The 24,003-nt window shown below is 45.5% G+C and overlaps 1 protein-coding gene across 3 annotated transcripts in view; it reads left to right on the forward strand.

Moving 5' to 3' along the window:
• The window catches only part of PRKG2 (protein kinase cGMP-dependent 2), a 168,844-nt gene that overhangs the window by 121,616 nt on the left and 23,225 nt on the right, over positions 1-24,003 (forward strand). For 2 of the 3 annotated variants that reach the window (XM_063919955.1, XM_063919953.1), the window contains exons 9-11: positions 2,528-2,626; positions 12,479-12,629; positions 15,283-15,419. In XM_063919955.1, coding sequence (XP_063776025.1) covers positions 2,528-2,626; positions 12,479-12,629; positions 15,283-15,419 — 387 coding nt within the window. Of the gene's footprint in view, positions 1-2,527; positions 2,627-9,580; positions 9,683-12,478; positions 12,630-15,282; positions 15,420-24,003 lie in introns of those variants that run through there. The other variant, XM_063919954.1, reaches the window with a different exon arrangement.

Consider the following 24,003-nt stretch of genomic DNA (forward strand, 5'->3'; position numbering starts at 1 on the left):
CAAAATCACAAGTAAATATAGTCCAAATTGGTGGTTCAAGGTAAATTGCATAGTCAAAAATTGGCAATAGTCAAAATCTCACCGTGTGTATGCACCATTACTCTCAGCTCTCACGAGACACCACCTCATATCATATGTGCTAGGTGTGTGGTGGAGACTGCGTAAAAGTGTAAATGTCAATCCAAACGTACCTCCTGCTACCAATTAGAAACCACTAAACTAAACTGTGTTTAGTAAAAATCTTTCTGTCTAGAATTGAGCTTGTGTTTTTGTGTTCGGATATTGTGATTTTTTAGCACTGTCCATGCGCCCTAGCGGAGGTTTCGTAACTATGAGCAACTCGGTTGTATGCATCTCAGTTACATCTCCACTTGCGGCTGAATGTCTTTAGCTTGTAGTCAAAAATTCTGAGCTGTGTGTATACAATAGTTCTGTCTGATTTCAGAAGAATATATTGTACCAGGCACATAGGGCTGGTGCATTTGCACACTGATAATGGCTACTTTCACAAGCTGCTGGATAGTTTTGGTGGTGAAGTCGCATAGATGCGGCCAACCAGGCATATGTAATAATACATGCATTTAGTTCTGTGCATGGAGTGCAAGTCCAATTTCAAAATAATTGTTAATTTGTAACTCTGAGTCAGCTCCTTAGTGTGCACCTGTAAAGGACATCTAGCTTTTTCCAGGTCTCTATATAACAAGGACCTCAGAGGCACATTTCTTTTATTACTCAAGTAAAGCATTTTTTTTCCTTCAGGAAACATGAAACATTTTTACACATTTTTATAAATATATACAGTACTATACAAAAGTTTTAGGCAGTGTGGAAAAAATGCTGCAAAGTAAGAATGCTTTAAAATAATGGAAGTGTTAATAGTTTATTTTTATCAATTAACAAAATGCAAAGTGAATAAACAGAAGATAAATCTAAAACAAATTAATATATGGTGTGACCACCATTTGCCGTCAAAACAGCATCAATTCTTCCAGGTACACTTGAATACAGTTTTTCAAGGAACTCGGCAAGGAGGTTGTTCCAAACGGCAGCGAGTTTGTTCCAAACATCTTGGAGAACTAACAACAGATATTCTGTGGATGTAGGCTGCTCAAATCCTTCTGTCTCTTCATGTAATCCCAGGCAGATTCAATGATGTTGAGATCAGGGCTCTGTGGGGGCCATATCAACACTTCCAGGACTCCTTGTTCTTCTTTACGATGAAGATAGTTCTTAATGACATTGGCTGTATGTTTGGGGTAGTAGTCCTGCTGCAGAATTCATTTGGTTTTAGGAAGTATTTGTTTTTCTTAATAGTGGTTGATTTTGTTTTTACTCCATATGTAATTTTTGGGCAGTATGTTGTATGAATCTGAGTCTAGGTGATATTTTTAGCTCTTGTGTGTTATTCTCCACCAATATTTAATCATCCCTACATGAGATACTGTTGAAAACAAAAAGTTATCTTTATCTTGCACATCTTAAGGACACTGCAAAAACCTGAATCATGTTTGACTTTAAACAAAATCGATGGACGTCGCCAGAACATTTTAGACTCAACATCACAAATTTACTAAAGATTGTATTTGATTGTCTATTTTGAAAATATGATGATAATCATCGATTTCGGGCATGTGCAATTTCAGGCGATTTCAGTCGGATTCTACCTTTACAATAGAATCCACAGAAAAATAGATGTATGAATTTCGTGGATTATTCAGACCTGATTGTTCCTCTGCGAATTTGCAGAGGTCTGCGATCAGATAGCTGCCACCCAGACAGAGTGAAAACCTGCCCCGTGCAAGTCTGTGTATGGCTTGTGAAAATCTCAGTGATCGCCGGTCAGCTGCAAATCTGTTCGCAACTCACCAACGACTGATTTTTCCAGTCTAGTCCTACAGTACGATTGAATCAGGCTGATTGGGGCCGCAGCTGACTTCACACACCCTCCCTGAAAACTCTTGGCCACGTCTGCATTTTTCCTGACATTCCCAGAAAACGGGCAGTTACCAACCCCAAACGCCAGCTGTTTGGCCTCGCGATCCGTACACATGCGTAGTCGAGCGATAATCGGCTGGCTTGCAAATTCGCACAACAGCGATCAGGTCTGAATAACTCCCTTAGTGTATTCTACTGTAAATGAAGGATTTAAATTCGGACGCTAAGGGGCATTTACTAAAGAGCTGGTTTTCAGAAGTGGAAATGTTGCCCTTGGGAACCAATCAGATTCTATCTATTATCTTCTAGAAGGTGCTAGATAAATTTTAAGTAGAATCTGATTGGTTGCCATGGGCAACATCTCCACTTCTGAAAACCTGCACTTTAGTAACTATACCCCCCAAGAATCAGACACTCTCAGTCAATCAGCGAACGTGTTATATGGCAGCATCTGCTAATTGGCTCAGAGAGCCTGACTTAATAAATGTAAAAATATTAGTTTTCTTTGTAACTTAACTTGTATTTGCTCTCTTATCTACAGTAATATTCTTTACTATCATTACAACAGTTTTGCTTTTTATTATTATATTAGGACATTTAATCTGACAGTTGGAACATATGAAGAACTTCAAAAGTACCTTGAGGGCTATGTAGCTAACCTGACTCTTGATGATAAAAGAAGACATGCTAAGTAAGTCTTAGATTTCTCTAATTCCACCTAAATGTATATAGAAGCAGTCTAAAAGAGGTCCCTTTCTGGTCTAGTCTGTTCAATATAACGTTGTTGTGGAAGGACTATTTTTACTATTTTAATAAACTAACTTGAAAAAATACACAATAAGGTGGTTTGTGCAATCTTGCAATGAAGTATGGGTTAAATTTACTAAGATACGAACGTACACTTTAAAAAAATCCTGTTCATTTACTAAACTCCCTTGTTTACTGAATTCGTGTTTTCATGTATGCATTAATTTTTGGCTGCTGTGTGTTTGTATGTGAGCGTGCAAGGGTGATATATTAAAGTTATACTAACTACGGTGTGTGTGTGTCCTGCCTTTTTTGTAATATGTTTTATTAGTGGAACTACAGGTACCAGCGGGCCCTTTAATGCCCCAAATGCTGGTACTGGTGGTTCTCCAAGTACCAGCATGCGGGAGAGGCTTGCTGGGATCTGTAATTCCACAAGTAAACTACAACACTAAATCTTAATTTTACACTTAAATGTTATGAACTCGCCACGCACAGCCCAGGGGTAATGAGCATAGCCTTGAGCTTCATTCCTGGCCCTTGGGGGCCATGGAGGGGGGGGGGAGGGGGCTTTATTGGGGGGGGTCCCCACTCCCCCACGGAATCCTGGCTAGGGCTGACTAGTTGGGAGGTAATGCTACGGATGCTACGGCTGCACATGGCTGGATTAGCAATGGGGCAGGTGAAGCTGCAGCTCCAGGGCCGCCCATAAAAATAGGCCCATAGCAGAACTAAGCGGGGAGGGGGAGGGGGGGTCAGCAGCAGGGGAGGGTGTTTACAGGAGAATAGAGAAGAAGAGTAGCTGGGGGGTGAACTGGGGTCGTTAGTTGAATTTTTTTTCTATTAGATCTATCTATCTATCTATCTATCTATCTATCTATCTATCTATCATCTATCTTTCTTCTTCGGGGTTCTATCTATCGATCGATCGATCGATCGATCGATCGATCGATCTATCTATCTATCTATCTATCTATCTATCTATCTATCTATCTATCTATCTATCCATTACATATAAATTCATAGGGCCCCCACTTTATTAACTGCCCCAGACCCCCTGAAGGCTTAATCCAGCTCTGGCTATATGTAAACCATGACGTGACATCATGCTGTGCATACAGAGAGGAAGACACGGCTGAGGCAGACAGTGACAGGCAGCTTAGCGACACTGCATTATATAGGGGTAAGACTTTTGTGCAGCAAATACGTAGTAATGTAAAATAACTAGAACTGTGTGGTTGCTAGTACCAGATTGGATTTTACCTCCCCCTCTACATGTGATAAGATTTATGTTGATAATATACATATCTAAAAGTGAGTGTTTATTTTTTATAGAACATTTTGTAGAACAAAAATGTTTAGCTGTCATAACATTTATTATAGTCTATATAGTTAACATAACCTATCCATTATATATATATATATATATACATACAGTAAATACACACACACACACACACACACACACACACACACACACACACACATATAATGTATACATGTCTAAATGTCATCTTCATTTTAAATATTTGTTTTTTCGGTAAGAGAGGAAGGAGGTAGTTTAGAGATGTGGTTTGTGGAGGTAGTGCATTGATATAGTGCAGAAATGTAGTGGGGGAGGTAGTGCAGTGACTTAGTGCTGGGAGTTAGCGCAGTGATTTAGTGTAGTGCTGAAATGTAGCACAGCTATGTAGTACTGGGAGGTAGCACAGGGAAGTAGTTTTGGGAGTTAGCAAAGTGATGTAGTGCAGTGATGTAGTGCTGGAAGATAGCACAGTGATGTAGTGTTGGAAGGCAGTGTAGTGATGTAGTACAGGAAGGTAGCACAGGATGTAGTGCTGGGAGGCAGTGTAGTGGTGTAGTGCGGGAAGATAGCACAGGATGTAGTTCTGGGAGGTAGCACAGTGATGCAGTGTGGGGAGGTAGTGAAATTATGTAGCGCTGAGAGGTAGTGCAGTTATGTTGTGTGTAAGATGATACATGCTGGCGATAGATAATTTCTAATTGCCACGAATAGCGCCAATAAGAAATTATAATTATCAGTCAAAAACCTGATAATTAGTAAATGGGCTCCAAAGTGTGTGGGTGTGGTGTGATGAGATAGTGCAGTTATATAGTGTGCCACATCACCCATGCCCACCTAGGAGAAATACTTTGTGGTGCTGATCACACCCCCTGCATCGGCAGAAAATAGTCCTTTAAAAATTTCAGCTCCAGGCCCATGTGGGCATTAATCTGGCACTGCGGTTGTATGGATCAGTATAAATGTGTCTCTCGGCTGTGGCATTACCTCCTTGGCTAGTGGAGCCTGGTGCTGGTTTTAAAAATACTGGGGACCCCTACGTCCTTCCCCCCCTTCCTGTATTTTTGGAACCAGGACCGGTCCAAGAGCCCGGTTCTGGTTCTTTAATTACAGGGGGACCTCACACAATTTTTCCCCTGTATTGTTAGAACCAGGACCAGCTCAAAGAGCCTGGGACTGGTTATGCTTAGGAGGGGGGACCCCACGCAGTTTATTTTTTCTTAACACTTTATTATACTTTTACAGAGAGAAGCACCGCACTGCTCTCACTGACCCGTGCAGGCTTCTCAAAACATGCTGCTCAAAAGGACTTCTATTTGAAAAGTGCATTTGCAGAAACGAATGTTGGTAAATTTCCAAGTTGTAGTGGTGCCTTTCAAAAGTCCTTCCGAGTATGGCTGATGGTATATTTATTTGTACATGTATGTTCTACTATGATTTTCATGTCTATTTAAGCAAACACTGCTGTGTTTTGTGCTTAGTACATTACAGAGATGGAATTGACAGCAGTGAAAATCGGATGAACACGAATTATAGTAAATATACCGCTTTGTCTTTCTATTCAGAGAATCTGGATAGATAGGGACAGTACTTGGTAAATGCAGGCTAGCAGTGCTGGATTACCAAATAGGCAGAGTAGGCACTGGCCTATGGGCCCGCGCCCTTTAGGGACCCAGGAAAAATTGAATAAATAATATTGATTTGATCTTAAAAGAAAATTTAAATCCAGCTTTCTTAAATTGTTTCCAAAAGATAGAAAAAATTAACCAACTCAACAGAAACTTTACATTAGAGATGCGACAGAGAAAATACTGTAATTATGTAAACCATAGACATCAGATTCACATTACAGTTTCCTGATCGTAGACTGTTGGTAAAATTAAAAACGTATTATGAGATAATTTGTGAGGGGATCCACAACGACTGCCTAGGTGCCCCTACAGTGTTTAATCCGGGACTGCAGGCTAGGTAGGCACAGGATACTGCATAGCAGTGTGTCTTGTTTCAGGATAAGGTATTTGAGACTGTAAAGGCGGGTACACACTACACGAGTTGGGATTGCGATGGACGACTATATCGTTGAACGATAAGGTGTTTAACGATATAGTGCGTACACACTGAACGTGATCGTTCAGTGATCTCACCGCCGGCATTCCTGAACATGCAGCTCAGCCTGACATTGACGGGTTGAGCTGCATGTCAGCTCAATATTGATGAACGCTGAGCGACATGCGGGAGCGCGCATTGTTCACCAATATCACCCACATACACACTGGACGATTTCAGGCTAAGAATAAACGATAACGACATAAATATCGTTATCGTTTATTTTTTAGCCAGAAATTGCCTAGTTTATATCAGTAGCGGATCTTGCTATGGGCATGCAGGATTTTTGCCCGGGGCACCGCCTTCCGGAGGGCGCTGCCGCCGTCCGGAGAGCGCTGCCGCCGTGGCAAGATCCGCTACTGGTGCCCCCCGGTGCTGCAGTGCGGTGCTGAAGTCATCGCGCACCGCACTGCATTGTGGGAGCGGCACATAGACACTAGAGGTCATAATTGACCTCTAGTGTCTATGCGGTGCTATGGGAGAGACATCATGACGTCTCTCCCATAGATCTGAGGAGCGGCGCCGGCGGCCGGAGACAGAGAGCAGCAGCGGTCGGAAGCAGGAGCGGGGATTGTAAGTATTAATTTTTTTATTTTTTAAGTGGCGCAACTAGGGGGCACAACTCTACAGGGGGCACAGTACTGGGGGCACGGCGCAACTAGGGGGCACAACTCTACAGGGGGCATAACTGACCACGCCCTTTCTCCGTGAAGCCACGCCCCTATTTTTCACCCGGGGCAACACAAAGTCTAGATCCGGCCCTGACCCCCATTATGAACAGAGATTGTGCATATAGGAGTCTTTCCAGATATAGCAGTTGGTTGCAGCCTGATTTTTATACATTCTCTGAGGTGCACATTATATGGAAATACAAATAATAATGTAAAGAAAACATTTGAATTTGAAGTTTGGACAAGTCACAGTAAGTCCTGATGTCCCATTACTGTTGTGAATTGATTTAGATATCAATGAGCAGCGTTTTAATGTAAGAGGGCGGCGGTGCGTGTGGTGGTGCCTGCTGCCGTGCAGGTGTAGTTTCGGTACTCACCAGGCGCCGCTCTCTCTCACCTTCAGGTATCGGAACCTTCAACGGACCTGGCAATCTTCAGTCGGATCCGGACACGGCGATTCCCTCTCGGAGCTGACAGACGAACGAGCTGAGGAGAAAATAGTCTACCTTAAGGGGGGGTATCAACCCTTCTTCCACCGGAAAAGGGGATACCCCAGGGGTGACGGCGACCTTCACCGGTTGGGTGAAAGGTCATCACTGGCACAAAGCCTCAGCCACCTAGAAGTCACACACTCGCACTCTCGCGCGTAGTGTGATGAAGGGGTTCTCACGTCCGTGAGCAAACCCCTGTTCCGGCGCTCGGGGACAGACAAAGGGACAAACGTACACAGATGCTACTCACCGTCAGTTCCGCACTGCGAACGTCTTCTTCTCTTACAGGTCCCTGTAAGGAGGCAAACAAACAACCAAACAGCCGTGCAGGGCCTAACTCTAACCTAGTGTCACACCCCTATACTAACTATAACGGCAGAGCCCTCAAACTAGCTATGTGGGTGTGGTGCAACAAAACTAAACACAGACTTAACAAGCTCACACTTTGCCCTGCACGGTAACAACATATCCAATCACAATCCACAGCGCAAGCAACTACCACAGTGCTGTCCCTTTAAGTACCTGAATCAGAACACCAGGTAGTGGGGGCCGCACAGCTCACCCACCTCCCGTACTCTCTTTCCAGGGGCTCAGGCCGAGCGGGCCTGCCTGCCTAAACACCTTGGGGTGGACTGGGCCTAGTGCCCAGTGCCACCTCTATTCACCTTCGGGGGAACCGCTTATTTATTGGGTCTAGCGCCCCCTATTTGCGCACGTTGGGTGACCTGAGCCTAGTACCCAGCGTCACCTTACATTAACCTAATTGGCCAACATACACTAGGGCCTAATGCCCTCTAATGCCCCACAGGCCTATTGCCTGATATGCCCCTCGGGCCTAATGCCCGCCTAACTGGTGCCACAGGCCGGTGGCCTGACTATCCTTACGGGCCTAGTGTCCACTATGTGCCCTCGGGCCTAATGCCCGCCCGACAGTGCCACGGGCCAAGAGGGCCCGACCAGAAATGCCCATGGGCTGGGAGGGCCCGACTTTGTGCCCACAGGCTGGAAGGGCCTGACTATGCCCACGGGCCTAATGCCCGATCACCCGGTGGTCTAGGGAGGAATGGGAGGGGGGCACCTTACAAGGGCCTACCTTGGTGGAGAAGGCTGCAGTGGGGAACTGCACAGCTCTATTGCTTCCCACCACTGCAGCGCTTCTCAATCCTGGATGGGCTCTTCTGCCGCTGGCCCGTCTTGGCCAGCGGCGCCGCCGTCGCTTCGCCGCATCCAGCCGCCGCTGGACATCTTCTTCCCCAAGCCTGGAGTCTTCTGGCCTCTTCCGCGGCCACCCGAGCTCTTCAGCGCTCTTCCGCGTGCCCTCCGTCTTCGGCTCCCGCCCGGCGTCTTCTCTTCTCCCGCGCGCGGCCCTCTTCTTTGGTTCCCGCCCGGCGTCCGACGTCAGACGCCGGGGGTGGGGCCCATGACGCGGCGAACGCCGATTGGCTCGCCGCGCCCGCCTCCGATTGGCCGGCGCCCCGCGAGCCGCTATTGGCTCGCGGCCGGCGCCGGATTTGAAAAGCCGCGGGCGGCGCTTTTGATTGGCGGCCAGAATGGCGCCAAGTTTAAAGCGCCGCTGCCGCGCCGCTACCCACCGCCGCCGACAGCCTGGTGCAGGGAAACGTCTGATCCCTGCACCAGACACCCGCCGCTGCTGTATACCCAGCGCTGGGGACAGACCAGCTGCCCCAGCGCTGTCCACCCTTGCGCTCGCAGGGGACACAGATCCCCTGCACCCTGCAGTGCTGATGGGACACAGGGCACATCTCCACATTAAGATCAAAGAAAAAGATGAAACTAGCAAAGGTGGCGTTCCAAAAACATTAGCAGCAACACTGCGCCCTGATTTATGCATGTCTATCCACTACATTCAATGCATTGCAGTTGCGCATATGCTAAACCCATAAATAAGCATGTGTTATATGAGCTCTAAATAAATAGGAACATTTGGCAGAATTTTTATTTTAGCATATATATATATATATATATATATATATATATACATATATATACATACACTCTCTGAAATATGTGCATTAAGTTTGTTAAAGTATAAGATTCATTTTTACTAATTTATTAACCAGTTTTTACAAACCAGTGGACACTGCCACAAACAGCGTTTTGTTTCTGGTCAGGGATTGCTTTACACAGTATTCAGCGTGAATGTGCAAGTAAATATATACTGCATTTACCAGGGATCTCACGTGTAAGGATTGTACCGCCTCCTCATCTCAACAGTCCCCTCCCAAAGAGCGGACTTTAGAGGGGTGGGGCTTATACTAAATAGGCGGGGTTTATCAGAACGCGGGTTCCTAGTGCCTGCTAGGTGCCGGTGTTTGACAGTTCGGGGCGGGGCTTACGTTGCCCGATTTTGCATATTTGAATCTTGAATGTGCTTATACTCTGTACTTAATCCAGAGGCACATTACCAGGTAATGTTGTTGCTAAAACCGGCTTTTAATATATTTATATAAAAAATGACGATGCACAGTAAACACATGTCTGCAAATAGCATTGCATAGCTTCAAAGAAACGTACAGGGGATTGCCATGCATTTGCCAGTGCTTAGACTATAGAGGGCTGGTTTGTTCTCTTGTAGCACTTGGAATAAATAGCATGCAAACAAAATATATGTAACTAAAGCCATAAAATATAGTATTATCTTGCAGTGGGGCTTTGCTTGAACAGGTACAATTTCATGGATCCACTTGTCTTCTCACTCATCAGTCTACCATGTCTTGCTAGTTGTGATATTGTTTTTCTATACATGAATCTATTTGGAATAATGTACAGTATGTTTATCTGTGTTCTCATGTTCCTCTGGAGACTAGGGTATTACATCCCACCTTACCAAATGCAGGACATGCGTATCTGCTATCATCTGGTCACAAACACATGTTGAACTTTTGTTGAAGTTACCTTTCTTTTGTTGGAAGATATTTTCTTTTAGATCAGTTTAAGGTGGGTACACACTTAGCAATGAATTAAACAACGTTGCTCATTTTGACCCATCCTGAGCACGTCCTTTACGTTATCGCTAAGTGTGTATGCCGCCAAGCAATGCGCGTCCCTGCGGGTCGCTAACGACCATCGCTGTTGGCCGTGCATGCAGCACAATTTGTACTGTCGTCCAAAAACTGCATACACGGGCCGGCCGCGGGGTGACGTCACTGAGTGATATCGTTTGCATATCGCTCAGTGTGTATGCACTGCCGCCAACCGCCAATAGAGCACATTGCCTAGTGTGTACCCACCTTTAGATTTACATATTGACAAATATTTAAGTGTTATGTCTGAAAATAATGTGCAGGCACTACTGCATCATCTGGCTGATGATGTGGATTGGTTATGTAGTGGTATTTTGACACTTTTTGCAAGTCTTGGGCTTGGAGACACAGTTGACTAAGTGCAGCTGATCGTTCACATTGTTAAGTGTGTACGCACTATGGGGCTAATTCAGACCTGATTGCTGCTGTGCGACAGTGCGCCGGCGCATGCTAGACAGCCGACGGCTGTCTTAGCCCTGCGATCGTCTCTGCCTGATTGACAGGCAGAGGCGGTCGCTTGGTGGGAGGGGGCGTGCCCTGGCCCTGGGTGGGCAGGCCGGGGCGGTGGCTGCGTGACATCACATGTAGCCGCTGCAACCCGGGCATCGGCGAGTAGCTCCATGCCAGCACGCAGGAGCTGTGCTGGCTGGGAGCTGTGCTGTCTGGGAGCTACTCTCCCAATACAAAAGCATTGCAGCTGTGCTTTTGTACTTGCGCGGGGGGGCGGTCGAGCCTGACATGCGGGGCGGACTAGCCCTGTGCTGGGCGTCCCCCCGCATGTCTGAAGACTGATCGTAGATGTGCTAAATTTAGCACATCTACGATCAGGTCTGAATTAGGCCCTATATTGTGAATGATGCTCACTCCCGCGGGTCGTTAACAATATCCCCTATTGCCTGTGCATGCAGTCAAATCTGGGGTTGTCGTTAACGATGCCATGCTGACGCATGCAGCATGGCACGCCCCCCTTCCTGCTGCTGTCTGCATCTGCCAAGTCTGCCAAGTGTGTATGCACATGCTGATGCCGGGTCCTGTCGCTGACAACATTGCATCCTTTGCGATCTCATCAAGTTTGTACCCAGCCTTAGTTTGGGTACACAGTATGTTGACTGTCGACAGCGAGGGATTTGGTAAGCATATACACTCACCAATCGGCCAGTATACAGTACCTGTCACAATTGTGCAGGCATTTCAATTTGCCCACCCAGCTGTGATGTCAGTCCCTGCAGCCAGTGTACGTACGGTCGGCGGGTCGCCCGAACACACACCCAGACATGACGATGTATCTGCAAGATAGATCGCCATCAGCTGTACTGTAGGGCCGACCCAATATGTCTGTGAACGAGGCAGCAATAGAGAATTGGACATTTTTATTAAGTGAGATGGTAATTTGTATTATGCTGCAATTATTTTAAAGACCTCGTAGTTAGCTCTTAACATTGAGCATAATCAAAGTGATAATAAATTACCTACTTAATTATAGATTTCCAGATGTATATTAATGATGGTTTAATTAAGGATTCTAGAGAGCTTTGGGGACATTGGGGGTAATTCTGAGTTGATCGCAGCAGGAACTATGTTAGCAATTGGGCAAAACTATGTGCACTGCAGGGGAGGTAGATATAACATGTGCAGAGAGAGTTAGATTTGGGTGGGTTATTTTGTTTCTGTGCAGGGTAAATACTGTCTGCTTTATTTTTACACTGCAATTTAGATTGCAGATTGAACACACCACACCCAAATCTAACTCTCTCTGCACATGTTATATCTGTCCCCCCCCCCCCTGCAGTGCACATGGTTTTGCCCAACTGCTAACAAAATTCCTGCTGCGATCAACTCAGAATTACCCCCAAAGAACACTAAATAAGCCCTACAAGTTCCATTATTACAGTTTTTTTCAAAACCCATTTGGGCAGTAATGGAAAACTATTTTCATTTTAATGTATCCATTCAGTAAGTAGAGCTGTGGAAAGTAGTTCCTGTGGAAACACAATTGAAATGAATGGACCTATTCATGTCAATGCTTATTGATGCATAATTCGTTTTTTAACTTTTCTAGATTGTCTGAAACAGCTGGATTTACAAGGCAATTTGTCCAAAGTTAGATTCAATATTCACCTGAATAATTTGCTGTAAAAGTATATATTCACATTGTTTAATTGTTTTTGTTCCTTGCTTTAGGAAATCCACAGGTAGACAGCTTGACAAGATGGTGTCACTTGAAAAGATTCAGATGAAAGAAACAGTTTCACGATTTTCCTCTTCCTCACCATTTGATGACCTAGAGATTATAACCACATTGGGTGTTGGAGGGTTCGGGAGAGTGGAACTTGTAAGAGACTTTATTTTTAAGAGAAACTGAATTATTGAAAAAGTAATTGTAATTAATAATAATAATAATAATCATCATCAGTGGCGAATACAGTGCCGACCATATAGTGCAGGGGGGAAATGCTTTGCACATATAAACATACATGTTCTGATGTATGTAACATATGTGCTAACTGGTTTCTCTGGGGATCGGCAGCGCTGTGTGCTTCAGGCGCCATGCGGAACCTGGGACTCAGCATAGGGCATCACACTTCTTTTAAGCCCGCCGCCAGACTCCTGTGAAACTGGCCAACGGGAGTCCGGGGGTGGGCTTAGAAGGAGTGTGTTGCCTTATGCTGAGTCCCAGGTGCCGCATGGCGCCTGAAGCACACAGAGGTGCCGATCCCCAGGTGAACCAGCAAGCACATACAGTATGTGAACATGTATGTTTATATGTGCTAAGTGGTTCCTTCCTGCACTGTATGGTCGGCGAGTCAGCCTAGGGGCTAATAATAATAATAAAAATAAGAATGTGTGTTGTACAGTGTTACCTAAGTTTGTATCAGAACTTGTGTAGTGATTTTACTTCTCCTATTATTGTACTGTTTATGAAAACAATGTGTATATTATCAATCTGGAAGTGAAATGGAAGGAAGAGGTTAAACCAGCGAATAAAAACTAGTGAAAGTATGTGAGAACAAAAGCTACATTACCAGGAACTTAACATTACAAACAATGGACTCACTTGACAAGTAGATTTAGTGAATTTTTTTATGAAATATTAGCCAATTTATTTTTGGGAAATACAGATCTATAAACTAATTTTTATTTAGTATAAAATAATTGAAATGTAATGATATACAGATGTGTCCTCTTATATCCTTGCTGCATAACTCTTCAAGTCGCGCCATGCTGTGGAGGCACTCTGTAGCACTGAGCGTCTTTTTGAGCGTTTTTCCCGTGAAAATGCGTCTTAGTCGCAGGGTAATGCAATAGGACGCACAAGTAGAACCCGCTGATTAAAATGATATGCAGCATTCTGTGTGTAATTGCGACTGTATCTTTATCCGAATTGTCACGTTACAGTGTTTTCTATAAAAGCACTGTAGCATAAAATTTTGTATACAAATAAAGTCACAGTCATACACAGAATATAGGCATGCTGCATATCAATTTAATCAGCAGAAGTTGCTTGTGCGTCCTATTGCATTACTTTCCAACTAAGACACATTGTTGCGGGGGGAAAAACTCAAAGATGCTCGGTGCTACCAAGTCACATGGCACTCACGTTTTATGTGTAACATGACTTGTAGCGCACATGTAAAGGGACACATCTGTATGATATATGCACTGATTTAAAGGATAATTATTTGCTTGCATAAAACCCAATGGTTTACGTACATCTCCAATGTTTTATGAACTGTGCTTGTGCAGACCGGGTCCTGGGTATTCGGAAGCAGTGCGGCTGCAGACATCAGGATAGTGACAGTCTGCAGTTGTTTGGCGGCAAGGAGGTGACACCAACGGGGAGTGTTTTGCAAAACAGGGGCCTGTCCGCCTTGTTTTCTAGGTGTGCCGAGGCCAGAATCTGCTTCTGCTGCAGCTTCTCTGGCCCCAGCAGCATGCAAACATCAGTTATCCAGAGTAACCTGAGGGTAACTCAGATGACAGACGTTCACGCAATTGATCTGACTCTTACATATTTTAAGAGAGTCGCTGCCTACAATGACGCTACAGCTTTGCAATACCATCCATCTCTGAATCAGACCCACAGTTCCAATACGTTACTTACCTTAGGATTGGCATCAGGCTATCAAACAGGTCCTATGAATTATATTCCTGCTCTGTTACTGCCTGTCATCTGGTATTTAACTATGAAATAAGCCAGTTATAAGTCGAGTGTTGGGAGAAATGTTAAGAATATCGTTTCAGTAAAAAACATAGGTTAAATGTGATTCTGGTGCAGAAGACGCAGCTGCAAAGTGTGCCTTAATTTCTTATTTCAGTAGCCGCCTCTTGTACAGTGGATTAAGGGCCTAATTCAGACCTGTTCGCTCGCTAGGTTTTTTTTGCAGTCCTGCGTTCGCATAGGGGAGTGTATTATCGTTTTGCAAGTGTGTGAACGCATGTGTAGCAGAGCTGTACAAACAGATCTTGTGCAGTCTCTGAGCAGCCCAGGACTTACTCAGCCGCTGCGATCACTTCCTGTCCGGGACCGGAATTGACGTCAGGAACCCTCCCTGCAAACGCATAGACACGCCTGCGTTTTTCCAACCACCCCCAGAAAACAGTCAGTTAACACCTACAAATGCCTTCTTCCTGTTAATCTTCTTGCGTACGCTTGTGCGAATGGATTCTTCGCACAAACCCATTGCTGAGTGGCGATCCGCTTTGTACCCGTGCGACGCACCTGCGCATTGCGATTTGCTTTGTATCTGTGCGACGCACTTGCGCTTTGTACCCGTGCGACGCACCTGCGCATTGTACCCGTGCAATGCAACTGCGCATCCCGTGCGACGTACCCGTGCGATGCACCTGCGCATTGCCTGCGCAGTTTAGACCTGATCGCCCGCTGTACGAAAATGCAGCTTAGCGATCAGGTCTGAATTACCCCCTATGACTGTATGTCATTATAATCATTGCTGCATGATCAGCCATGTTTATTACTTTTGCAGGTAAAAGTAAAAAATGAACAATTAGTATTTGCTATGAAATGCATAAAGAAGAAGCACATTGTGGAAAATAGGCAGCAAGAACATATACACTCAGAAAAAAGCATTTTAGAAGAAGCTTGTTCTCCATTCATAGTCAAGTAAGTGGGAATATTAGTTTTTAAAACTAAATAACATACAACATGTTTTTTAAATGCTAACTAGATGTAGTGCCATATTCTGAGTTTCCAACTATGTAGATGTTGGTTGATATTTTTTTTTTACTGCACGTGCCTAAGTCGCATGTGTCCCAATGGTGTTCTTACATACAGTAGCTGCAGTTGCAATTTCAGACCCACGCATGGAGAAATGTATGGAAAATGTATTGAGGGTTCCTGGGCGGTGACAGGAGGTGGCAATTGAGACACACAGAGATGGTCTGTCTTATGTGTGTGTTATAGGAGTGTCACTGAACTGGTTGCGTACACAGATGCATAATCACTGACATTGGATGCCATACTCAGACGGAGAATCTACATCTAGCATAGGCCAGGTGCAGTTTTTTTTAAACGCACCAAGCACGATTGAAGCATCTGGCAATTCATACGCAGACTTGTAGCTGTATTAGTACAAAGTTGTAGACATGTGGCCGGCAAAAGACGCACATATACATTCAACTCAATCAGGCATATAATGTTGACATTTTTCTGTTCATTTCTATTACATATAACTATCATTTGTATGCAAATTGATTGCCATACTCAGTGCATGTGTGATTACTGCTATATCTTCATGCATGAACGTCAGTGGTGCAAAAATACAATGTTTCTGTTCTGTATTTGCCATGCCATTTGATACCATGGACATCATGAATCTGAGTTGAATGTAATGCGATCGCAGTCCCAACCACTTCCAGCAATCAGAAATCTGACCGCGCCACCACCAGCTCTCCGCTTGTTAGATCAGCTGTCATCATTATTACATGCATATGTAGCAGACCCATCCATGGTGCATGAGATCCAGTTGACATCAGACAGATCTTTGCATATGCTCACCTCTGAATACTCCGCAACTCTGTCTCTGTTGTGTGAATGCCACATTGCCACCCAGTTATGCCACTTCAGCTGTATATGAGGAACGACCAAAGTGCGTACGGCTCTAACTCTGATTCACTTGTATATCTCTAAGTTGTACATTCAATTAGGGTGGACAATGAAGTGACATCTTGGGGTAAATTTACCACAAGCCTTTATCATTTGCAGGTGCCTGAAACAGATCGTGGTGACGGTTTCCAGCACTACTTAATCAATTCTGATTGTTTGCAAATTCATCACTGAAGCTCAGCACACTAGATGGAAGGCTGTACCAGCTGTAATACAGTTGTTTTTTTGCATTTTATTGAAAGCTTACAAGAACTCTCCGATGCCTGCAAGTCACAGACTTTTATATTTACCCCATAGTACCTATACACATTTACCCCATAGTGCCTATGGAGAATCATCATACCCTATCAAAATCCTTAGCTTCTGTCACATTATTAGGGTGAACACAGAGCAGGGCGCTCGTGGAGGGGTCATGGTTTTGTGACACGCCCTCTGTTCGTCAGTCTAGGGGGCATGCCCAGGACTTACGGAGATGCTGGGATACCCCCAAGCTCCATCCACGCAATGAATAGGTGCCATGCACATACGCATGCCATCTAATCACCCGGCAACTTTTCCTCTTTGCGGGACACTGGTAGGCTGTTTCAGCGGGGCAACCCCATGAGGGCAGGGCACATTTTAGCATTTTAAAACCAGACAGGGCGCAGCACCCCGCTAAAACACTAGGAATGTAAAATAAACTTTTTAATAATTAATAAAACATGAAAAACTAGAATAACAGGGTTGGAAAAGTGATCAGTCTCCTAATTTAATACTTTGTAGAGCCACCCTTTGCTGCAATTACAGCCATCAGTCTATTTCGGTCTCTACCAGCTTTGAGCACCTAGATTGGGAAATATTTGCCAGTTCTTACTTGCAGAATTATTTGTTAAATCAAATGGATTTAACCAATTTGAATGACCATTGTCTGTTTTCCAGTGTTTGGGAGCAAATGGTCGATTGTCATTTGCTCCCATACCGTACATTACCAGATTTTTCCCCCACCAGACAGATTTGACAAATAAATATTTAGGTGTGTACCCAGCTTAAGAGTATGATGATTTATCCAAACCAGGTATTTCAGTAATAAAATTATATTTATTGTTAAGATTTTGTGTAAATGTTGCTTTCACTTTCATATACTGTAAAAGGTTATAGTGTAACTAAAGCTGGTAAAAGTCTGAATTCATTTTATTTACCATGGTGTTATTTGGCAAATGTTAAGGAATTTGACAGGATATGAAGATTTTCTGTAGGCACTGTAGATCCATACTACAACCCTGCATTCCACATGCACCAAACTACCTCAAACTACCAAGTGACACTGGAGGAAATTGCACACCCCTGCAGATTTCCTCTAATTCGTATTCATGCTCTCCTTCTACTGCTTTGCTCTTTCCCACTCCAAACATTGTATCACAACTCTAATCTCCTCTCAATCCTTTGGTCTATATGACACTGTCCTTTCCTGATTGTCATCCTACCTCTCTGACCGCTCTTTCTCTGTCCCTTCTAATGACTCCACCTCTGCAACTCTTCCTATACCTGTTGGTGCCCTTCAAGGTACTTTTCTTGGCTCTTATGTGTTCTCAATTTATACCTCTCCCAGGATCAAACCCTTTTATCACCCCGGAGAACTCATCCACTTACTGATTATCTTTCCACTAGATTATTGCATCCTCCTTTTATCCAGCCTTGCTGACTCCCTCATCTCTCCACTACAATCCATCCACAATGCTGCCACACTTCTACCTCCCCTATCCTCCAGATCCTTGACTCTATTTCCCCTACAGAACTCAATTAAAATCTGACACTCACCTACAAACCCCCACCCAATCCTTCCTCTCTACCATAAAACTCTGATCCCATCTCCCTCCAACCTCCCCAACCTACTCTTCGCTAGCTATTCCAACAGTTATTATGTGTCTTCCCAGCTAATTACGTCTTCCCACTGGGATCCGGTCTGAAGATCGACAGTGCCTAGGTCAACAATGTTTAGGTCGACCACTATAGGTCGACAGTCACTAGGCCGACATGTTTTCAAGGTCGACAGGGTTTCTAGGTCAAAAGGTCGACATGAGTTTTTCACATTTTCTTTCTTTTTTTGAACTTTTTCATACTTAACGATCCACGCGGACTACGATTGGGAACGGTAACCCTTACCCGCGCGAGCCATGCGAGGAGACACGGTGCACTAATTGGGCTTCCCGGTCACTGTACAGAGAAAACACCGAAAAAAACATGAAAAACTCATGTCGACCTTTTGACCTGTCGACCTAGAACATGTCGACCTAGAAACCCTGTCGACCTTCAAACCCTGTCGACCTAGTGACTGTCGACCTATAGTGGTCGACGTAAACATTGTCGACCTAGACACTGTCGATCTAATGATCCACACCCCTTCCCACTCCCACCTCCAAAAGTTTGCTGGTGCTGCTCCCATCCACTGGAACGCTCTCCCTCTCCCTATCAGACTTTCCACCTCTCTCCAAAGCTTCTCTCTCTATACCCATTTCTTTATTAAGCCTGTCAGCTTTCATTCTAATTCACCACTGATTTATTATGCCTGGTGAAGTAATAAAGTGTAAAGGTCCATACACACGGAGCGATATAGCTGAGAGATTTTGACTATATAGTCAAAATCGCTCAGAAAGCTAGTGCATATCGCTCTGTGTGTACACAGCCAGCGATAGCGATGCGCGTCCCCGCCAGGTCGCTATCGCTGCTAAAAATAGACTGTGCAGGCAAGTCAATTTTGGCTAGGTCGCTGGAAAAGAAAAAGCATCCCCTTGCTTAAATGAGTTAGCCAGAATCGCTCATAGCCAAAATCGCTGGTAAAATTAGTCAAAATCGCTGGAAAAGTTAGTCAAAATCACTGGAAAAGTTAGTCAAACGCTCAGGGAAAAGGGAAAACGCTCAGTCAAAATCTCTCATAGTTAAAATCTCTCCGTGTGTATGCACCTTAAGGTGATAACTCACCAGCCAGTCAGCTCCTGTCATTTTTCAAACCCAGCGTGTAACATGGAAGTTAGGAGCTGATTGGCTGGTGCGTTATCACCTTCCACTTTATCACTTCACCAAGCTTAATAAATCTGCCCCTGTATTCCTTGTACACTGTCCCACCTCTCTGCTTCATCCCTGTCGGCATCTATCCTGTAAATTGTAAAGATTTGAAGTTCCCACAAGCTGTGCCCTCTCCCCTCCGGTATCCGGACTCCAGGTCGACAGCACAAAGGTCGACACACCTTATGTCGACGCCAATTGGTCGACACACCTTAGGTCGACATGGACAAAAGGTCGACATGGACAAAAGGTCGATAGGAACAAGGTCGACATGGAAAAAGGTCGACATGAGTTTTTCAGGATTTTTTTCTTTTTTTGAACCTTTTCATACTTAACGATCCACGTGGACTACGATTGGAACGGTAAAGTGTGCCGAGCGAAGCGGTAGCGGAGCGAAGGCACCATGCCCAAAGCATGGCGAGCGAAGCGAGCCATGCGAGGGGACGCGGTGCACTAATTGGGGTTCCCGGTCACTCTACGAAGAAAACTACACCAAAAAAACATAAAAAACTCATGTTAACCTTTTTCAATGTCGACCTTGTTCCTGTCGACCTTTTGTCCATGTCGACCTAAGGTGTGTCGACCAATTGGCGTCGACCTAAGGTGTGTCGACCTTTGTGCTGTCGACCCTGAGTCCCAGACCCTCCCCTCCTGTGCTCCTCCCTCTCTCATTCATCTTCTCCCCTTTGCCATCAGCGATTCTGAACTTTGTGTTCAGCAGACAGTGCTCTGTGGGTATGATGACTATATATGCTACAATGTTTATTTGACTTGCAACCTTTCTACGTCCTGCACTGTCTTTGAATTGGAAGTCATTTTATTTCTTGTTTCTTTGCACAGAATCTGTTTATGTATTTTGTTAGGAGCTGCGGACCCCTTGTGGCTGCATATAAATTAAGGATACCAGTTATATGACACACAAACATATACTGTATATTTTTTTTTTTCAGTAAAAACAAAGACATGCTTGATGTCACCTTAGTGTTATGAGTTCATTGAAACATGAATGTCAAAATGTGATATTTTGTAGAAAAATGCAAACATTTGGGAGCACTCCAGGAGATTTGTTTTAATCTGCTCGGATCTCTCTTCACAGATGCAGAAACAAATTTACACATTTTTGTACTGTATATGTCAGTCCTGTTCTGAATCTTATGGAACTTGACTGAATCTGTCTTCCCATGAAATAGGGCGTTTCGGGGCATGAAATGGCCAACAGCAGAGTAATTGCATTTCACCACCCTGACATGTGGGAGTGTCATGGGAATGTTATGGGCATTTATCCAAAGTTCTGTGTGATTCTGAGTTATGCATATGGGAAAGGGAAGCCTGTTTCGGACAGATTTCTAGCACCTAGCATTAGGCTGATGCTAGTGCTAATACTAATGATGACTGTTGTGGGTTTCCACTTGCACATGCATGAACCACCCCATTTGTTGAACAGATAATAGTATTAGCATAAAGTAGCCAATCAGTCTATTGCGTCTGCCCGCAGCTACAGCCATTATGCGTATGACTCAGAAACACCCCCAAGTGTGGTAGGTGACATAGAGCCGTACCACCACTCAATACAAATTGGCACAACTGTACTAACACACACACACACACACACACACACACACACACACACACACACACATATATACAGAGAGAGAGAGAGATACAATGTATCTCACATACTAAGGCTTGCACCTCTTGTTGAGGTAAAGGGCTCACTTGAAGAATGAGTCATAGCCCCTTTAGCTCTCATTTATGACTCTGATAGGAGTTGAAGAGAGTATTGACTGCATAGGAGAGAAAAGAGTTAAACATCTGGGGAGGGGTGGACCTAGCTGTTAGGAAAGTACAGCCTTTAAGGGGAGGGCTTGATATATATAGGGAAGGCGAGGCCATTTTAAGTCTCTTGGTGATTTGGTTTTATGCAAGACAGTGCTGCGTCTCCCTAGGAAAAGGGGGACAAAGCCTGATAATGCAGAGGAGACAAAGATCCCCTTTTGAAGGGATCTGCATCACTGGGAGAGGCACAGGCGATCCTCTGCAAATCATCTGGCTGTGAGTACTGGTTGTATTAAGGGCCAGTTAGCACAGCTTCCTGCATATGACAGGTTTTAGAAACCATTTATTGTGGTCAGTTTCCCCCTCCCCTCTGTATCGCAGCGGACACACCGCTGTGAGGCGGCCGGGATCCCTCCCGCAAAGTTTCCCCTAACAGGGAGGCGCCCTGCGGGACCTGATCGAGCGGTCCCAGCGCGCCCAGCCAGCGGGAGATCCCAATGCCGTGCGGCGGTGCACATGCCCTCAGCCGCCGGAGGCGGGGAGCAGGGGAGAGACGCGGCAGTGAGCACGCAGCTGAGGAGATTTACTCAGCTGCGGGCAGGCACTGAATGGGTGCTAATCACCAGCGGCCAGGGGGAGAGCCGCGTCCGGGACATTACCAGCGTGCGGGGAGACACTGTATGGCGCCGCTACGGGACTTGGTGTGAAACGGTCTCGTAGCGCATGCGCACACCAGAGACGCCGCAGTGTTTCCGGGCGGCTGTAGGAGAAGTTCTCCTCAGCTTTGTGTGGGGGAGAGGCCGCTCAGTACAATAGCGCGCCTCCCCATATGGTTAGAATTATTAAAAAGGTCTTAATAGTCAGCTATCTTAAATATCCCAAACGAGCGCCATTTACGGGGAAGGGATAGCCCCCCCCCCCCCCTGTATAGATCAGAGGGATGTTTTATGTGTGCCAATAGCTCCCTCTAATGGCGAAAAAGTATATGCAGAAATGTGAGGATCTACTTTACAAAATAATCCTTTGGACTATTGTATGTCCAAAGGACTTCTATTGTAAAGATCCTGAAAGGAATACAACGAAGCAAGCGGATACCAACTCTACCGCGTAGCTGAGTTACAGTTAAGGGTGTATATCGGCATGTCGGCTGGTGGTTTAAACGTTTTTCCCCCATTTATTTATATATATACATTTCTCATGTTCTGGATTCTATGTAAAGAAGAGAACAGTAATTCCAGCCGGATCCGATAGCCTTGCTCCGTCATCACTCACAGCCTTTCTCTTCCTAGTTAAAAGGGTGGCAGTGCTGTGAAATACCCTGGTACGGGGTTTTAACCAACATGTCTAAAGCAAGGACCCTACACCTGGAAACAGTGCTCCGCATAGGTCATGGCAAAGGACTTGGCAGATGGAATCTCCAGGTGAATCGCAAAATCACGCATGCAGCACTAGAAAAAGGCTGCGAGATTTATATATATATTCATTTATAAGCTAGGATCAGACCGGTAACGGCAGGGGAGCACGGTCGCTGCGTATTCCACGCGGGGTGCCCGGCGTGCGCCGCAGGTGGGGGCCGCCCCCCCCCCCCTTTTTTGTTTTATCTTCCACAGAGGACCGAGGTGACAGGGATTTGGCAGACTTCGTGATTGACGATGATTGGAAGGATGACGACGAAGAATCCGGGTCGGAGAGGTCGACGGCATCCGGTGAGTTGGGACAGTCTTTATCAAATTCCGCCGCGAGCTCGAGTTCGCGTAACTCTTCATCCCCCTCCTCATCCTCCTCTTGGGCATCGCAGACGTCCGACGCTGATAGTACTGCTAGGACACGGAAGGAGACTGAGAAACTTGCCAAAAGGGCGGCAAAGCAGCAGAAGAGGCGTAAGCGGCAGGCGAATGTGGGAAGAGGAGCGTAGGGCGAAGAAGAGGCGAGATCTTCCGGGGGTAGTGCACTGCGGGTATACGGCAGTGACGCGGGGCCTGCGAGATAGCTGCCGCAAACAGATACGTAGGGGTGACTTTGTAGACTATTTGGTTTGACTAAGGCCATGAAGAAGGATTACAAAGCGGCGGCCGCTACAAAGGGCATGGGGGCGGAAGCTTCCAGGTCTTTTGATAAATGGCTGGCCGGATTGGGGTGTTTGCGGCTTGCTATTTGGAGGACAGGCCGGAAGAGCACGTGAATATCACCCGGTACCTTCATCTAGTGCACGACATGCAGCGCACATCCTGGGGTTCGGAATGGCGGCGATATGACCAAGAGTTTCGGGAGAAGCAGGACAGGTTACGGGTCATGGACTTCGCGTTCAAAGACCTGGAGGTCTGTCTCAAAGTGACCCGGGCATCCCAGCGGGAGGACGAGACCCAGGAACAGGGTACGGGGGGGCGCCGCGGGGGGTCGTCAGCGCAGGGAGCGGGCGCGGACGGGGCATTTGCCAAAACAGGCGGATTGGCCGTTCGCATGGGCGGGCGGTCTGCCCCTCGGGGGAAATGCTTCGCTTTTAACAGCGGAGCATGTTCATTGACAAACAGTGCCGTTTTCGCCACTCTTGCCAGCAGGGCGGTGGAACCCAACCAGCCTCCTTTCGTTCCAAAGGGGGACGACAGGGCAATCGGGGGAAACAACCCTACCCTAAGCAGGCCGCGAGCGGGACCGCTCAGCAGGGCACCAGCGCCAGTTAAGTTGGAAACTATGGGTAAATGGTTGGGTCTTTATCCTAATAAACGGGATGCAAATTTTTGGTTAGATGTTTTTAAGTTCGGGT

The sequence above is a fragment of the Pseudophryne corroboree genome, chromosome 1, assembly GCF_028390025.1.
Source record: "Pseudophryne corroboree isolate aPseCor3 chromosome 1, aPseCor3.hap2, whole genome shotgun sequence".
Classification (NCBI taxonomy): domain Eukaryota; kingdom Metazoa; phylum Chordata; class Amphibia; order Anura; family Myobatrachidae; genus Pseudophryne; species Pseudophryne corroboree.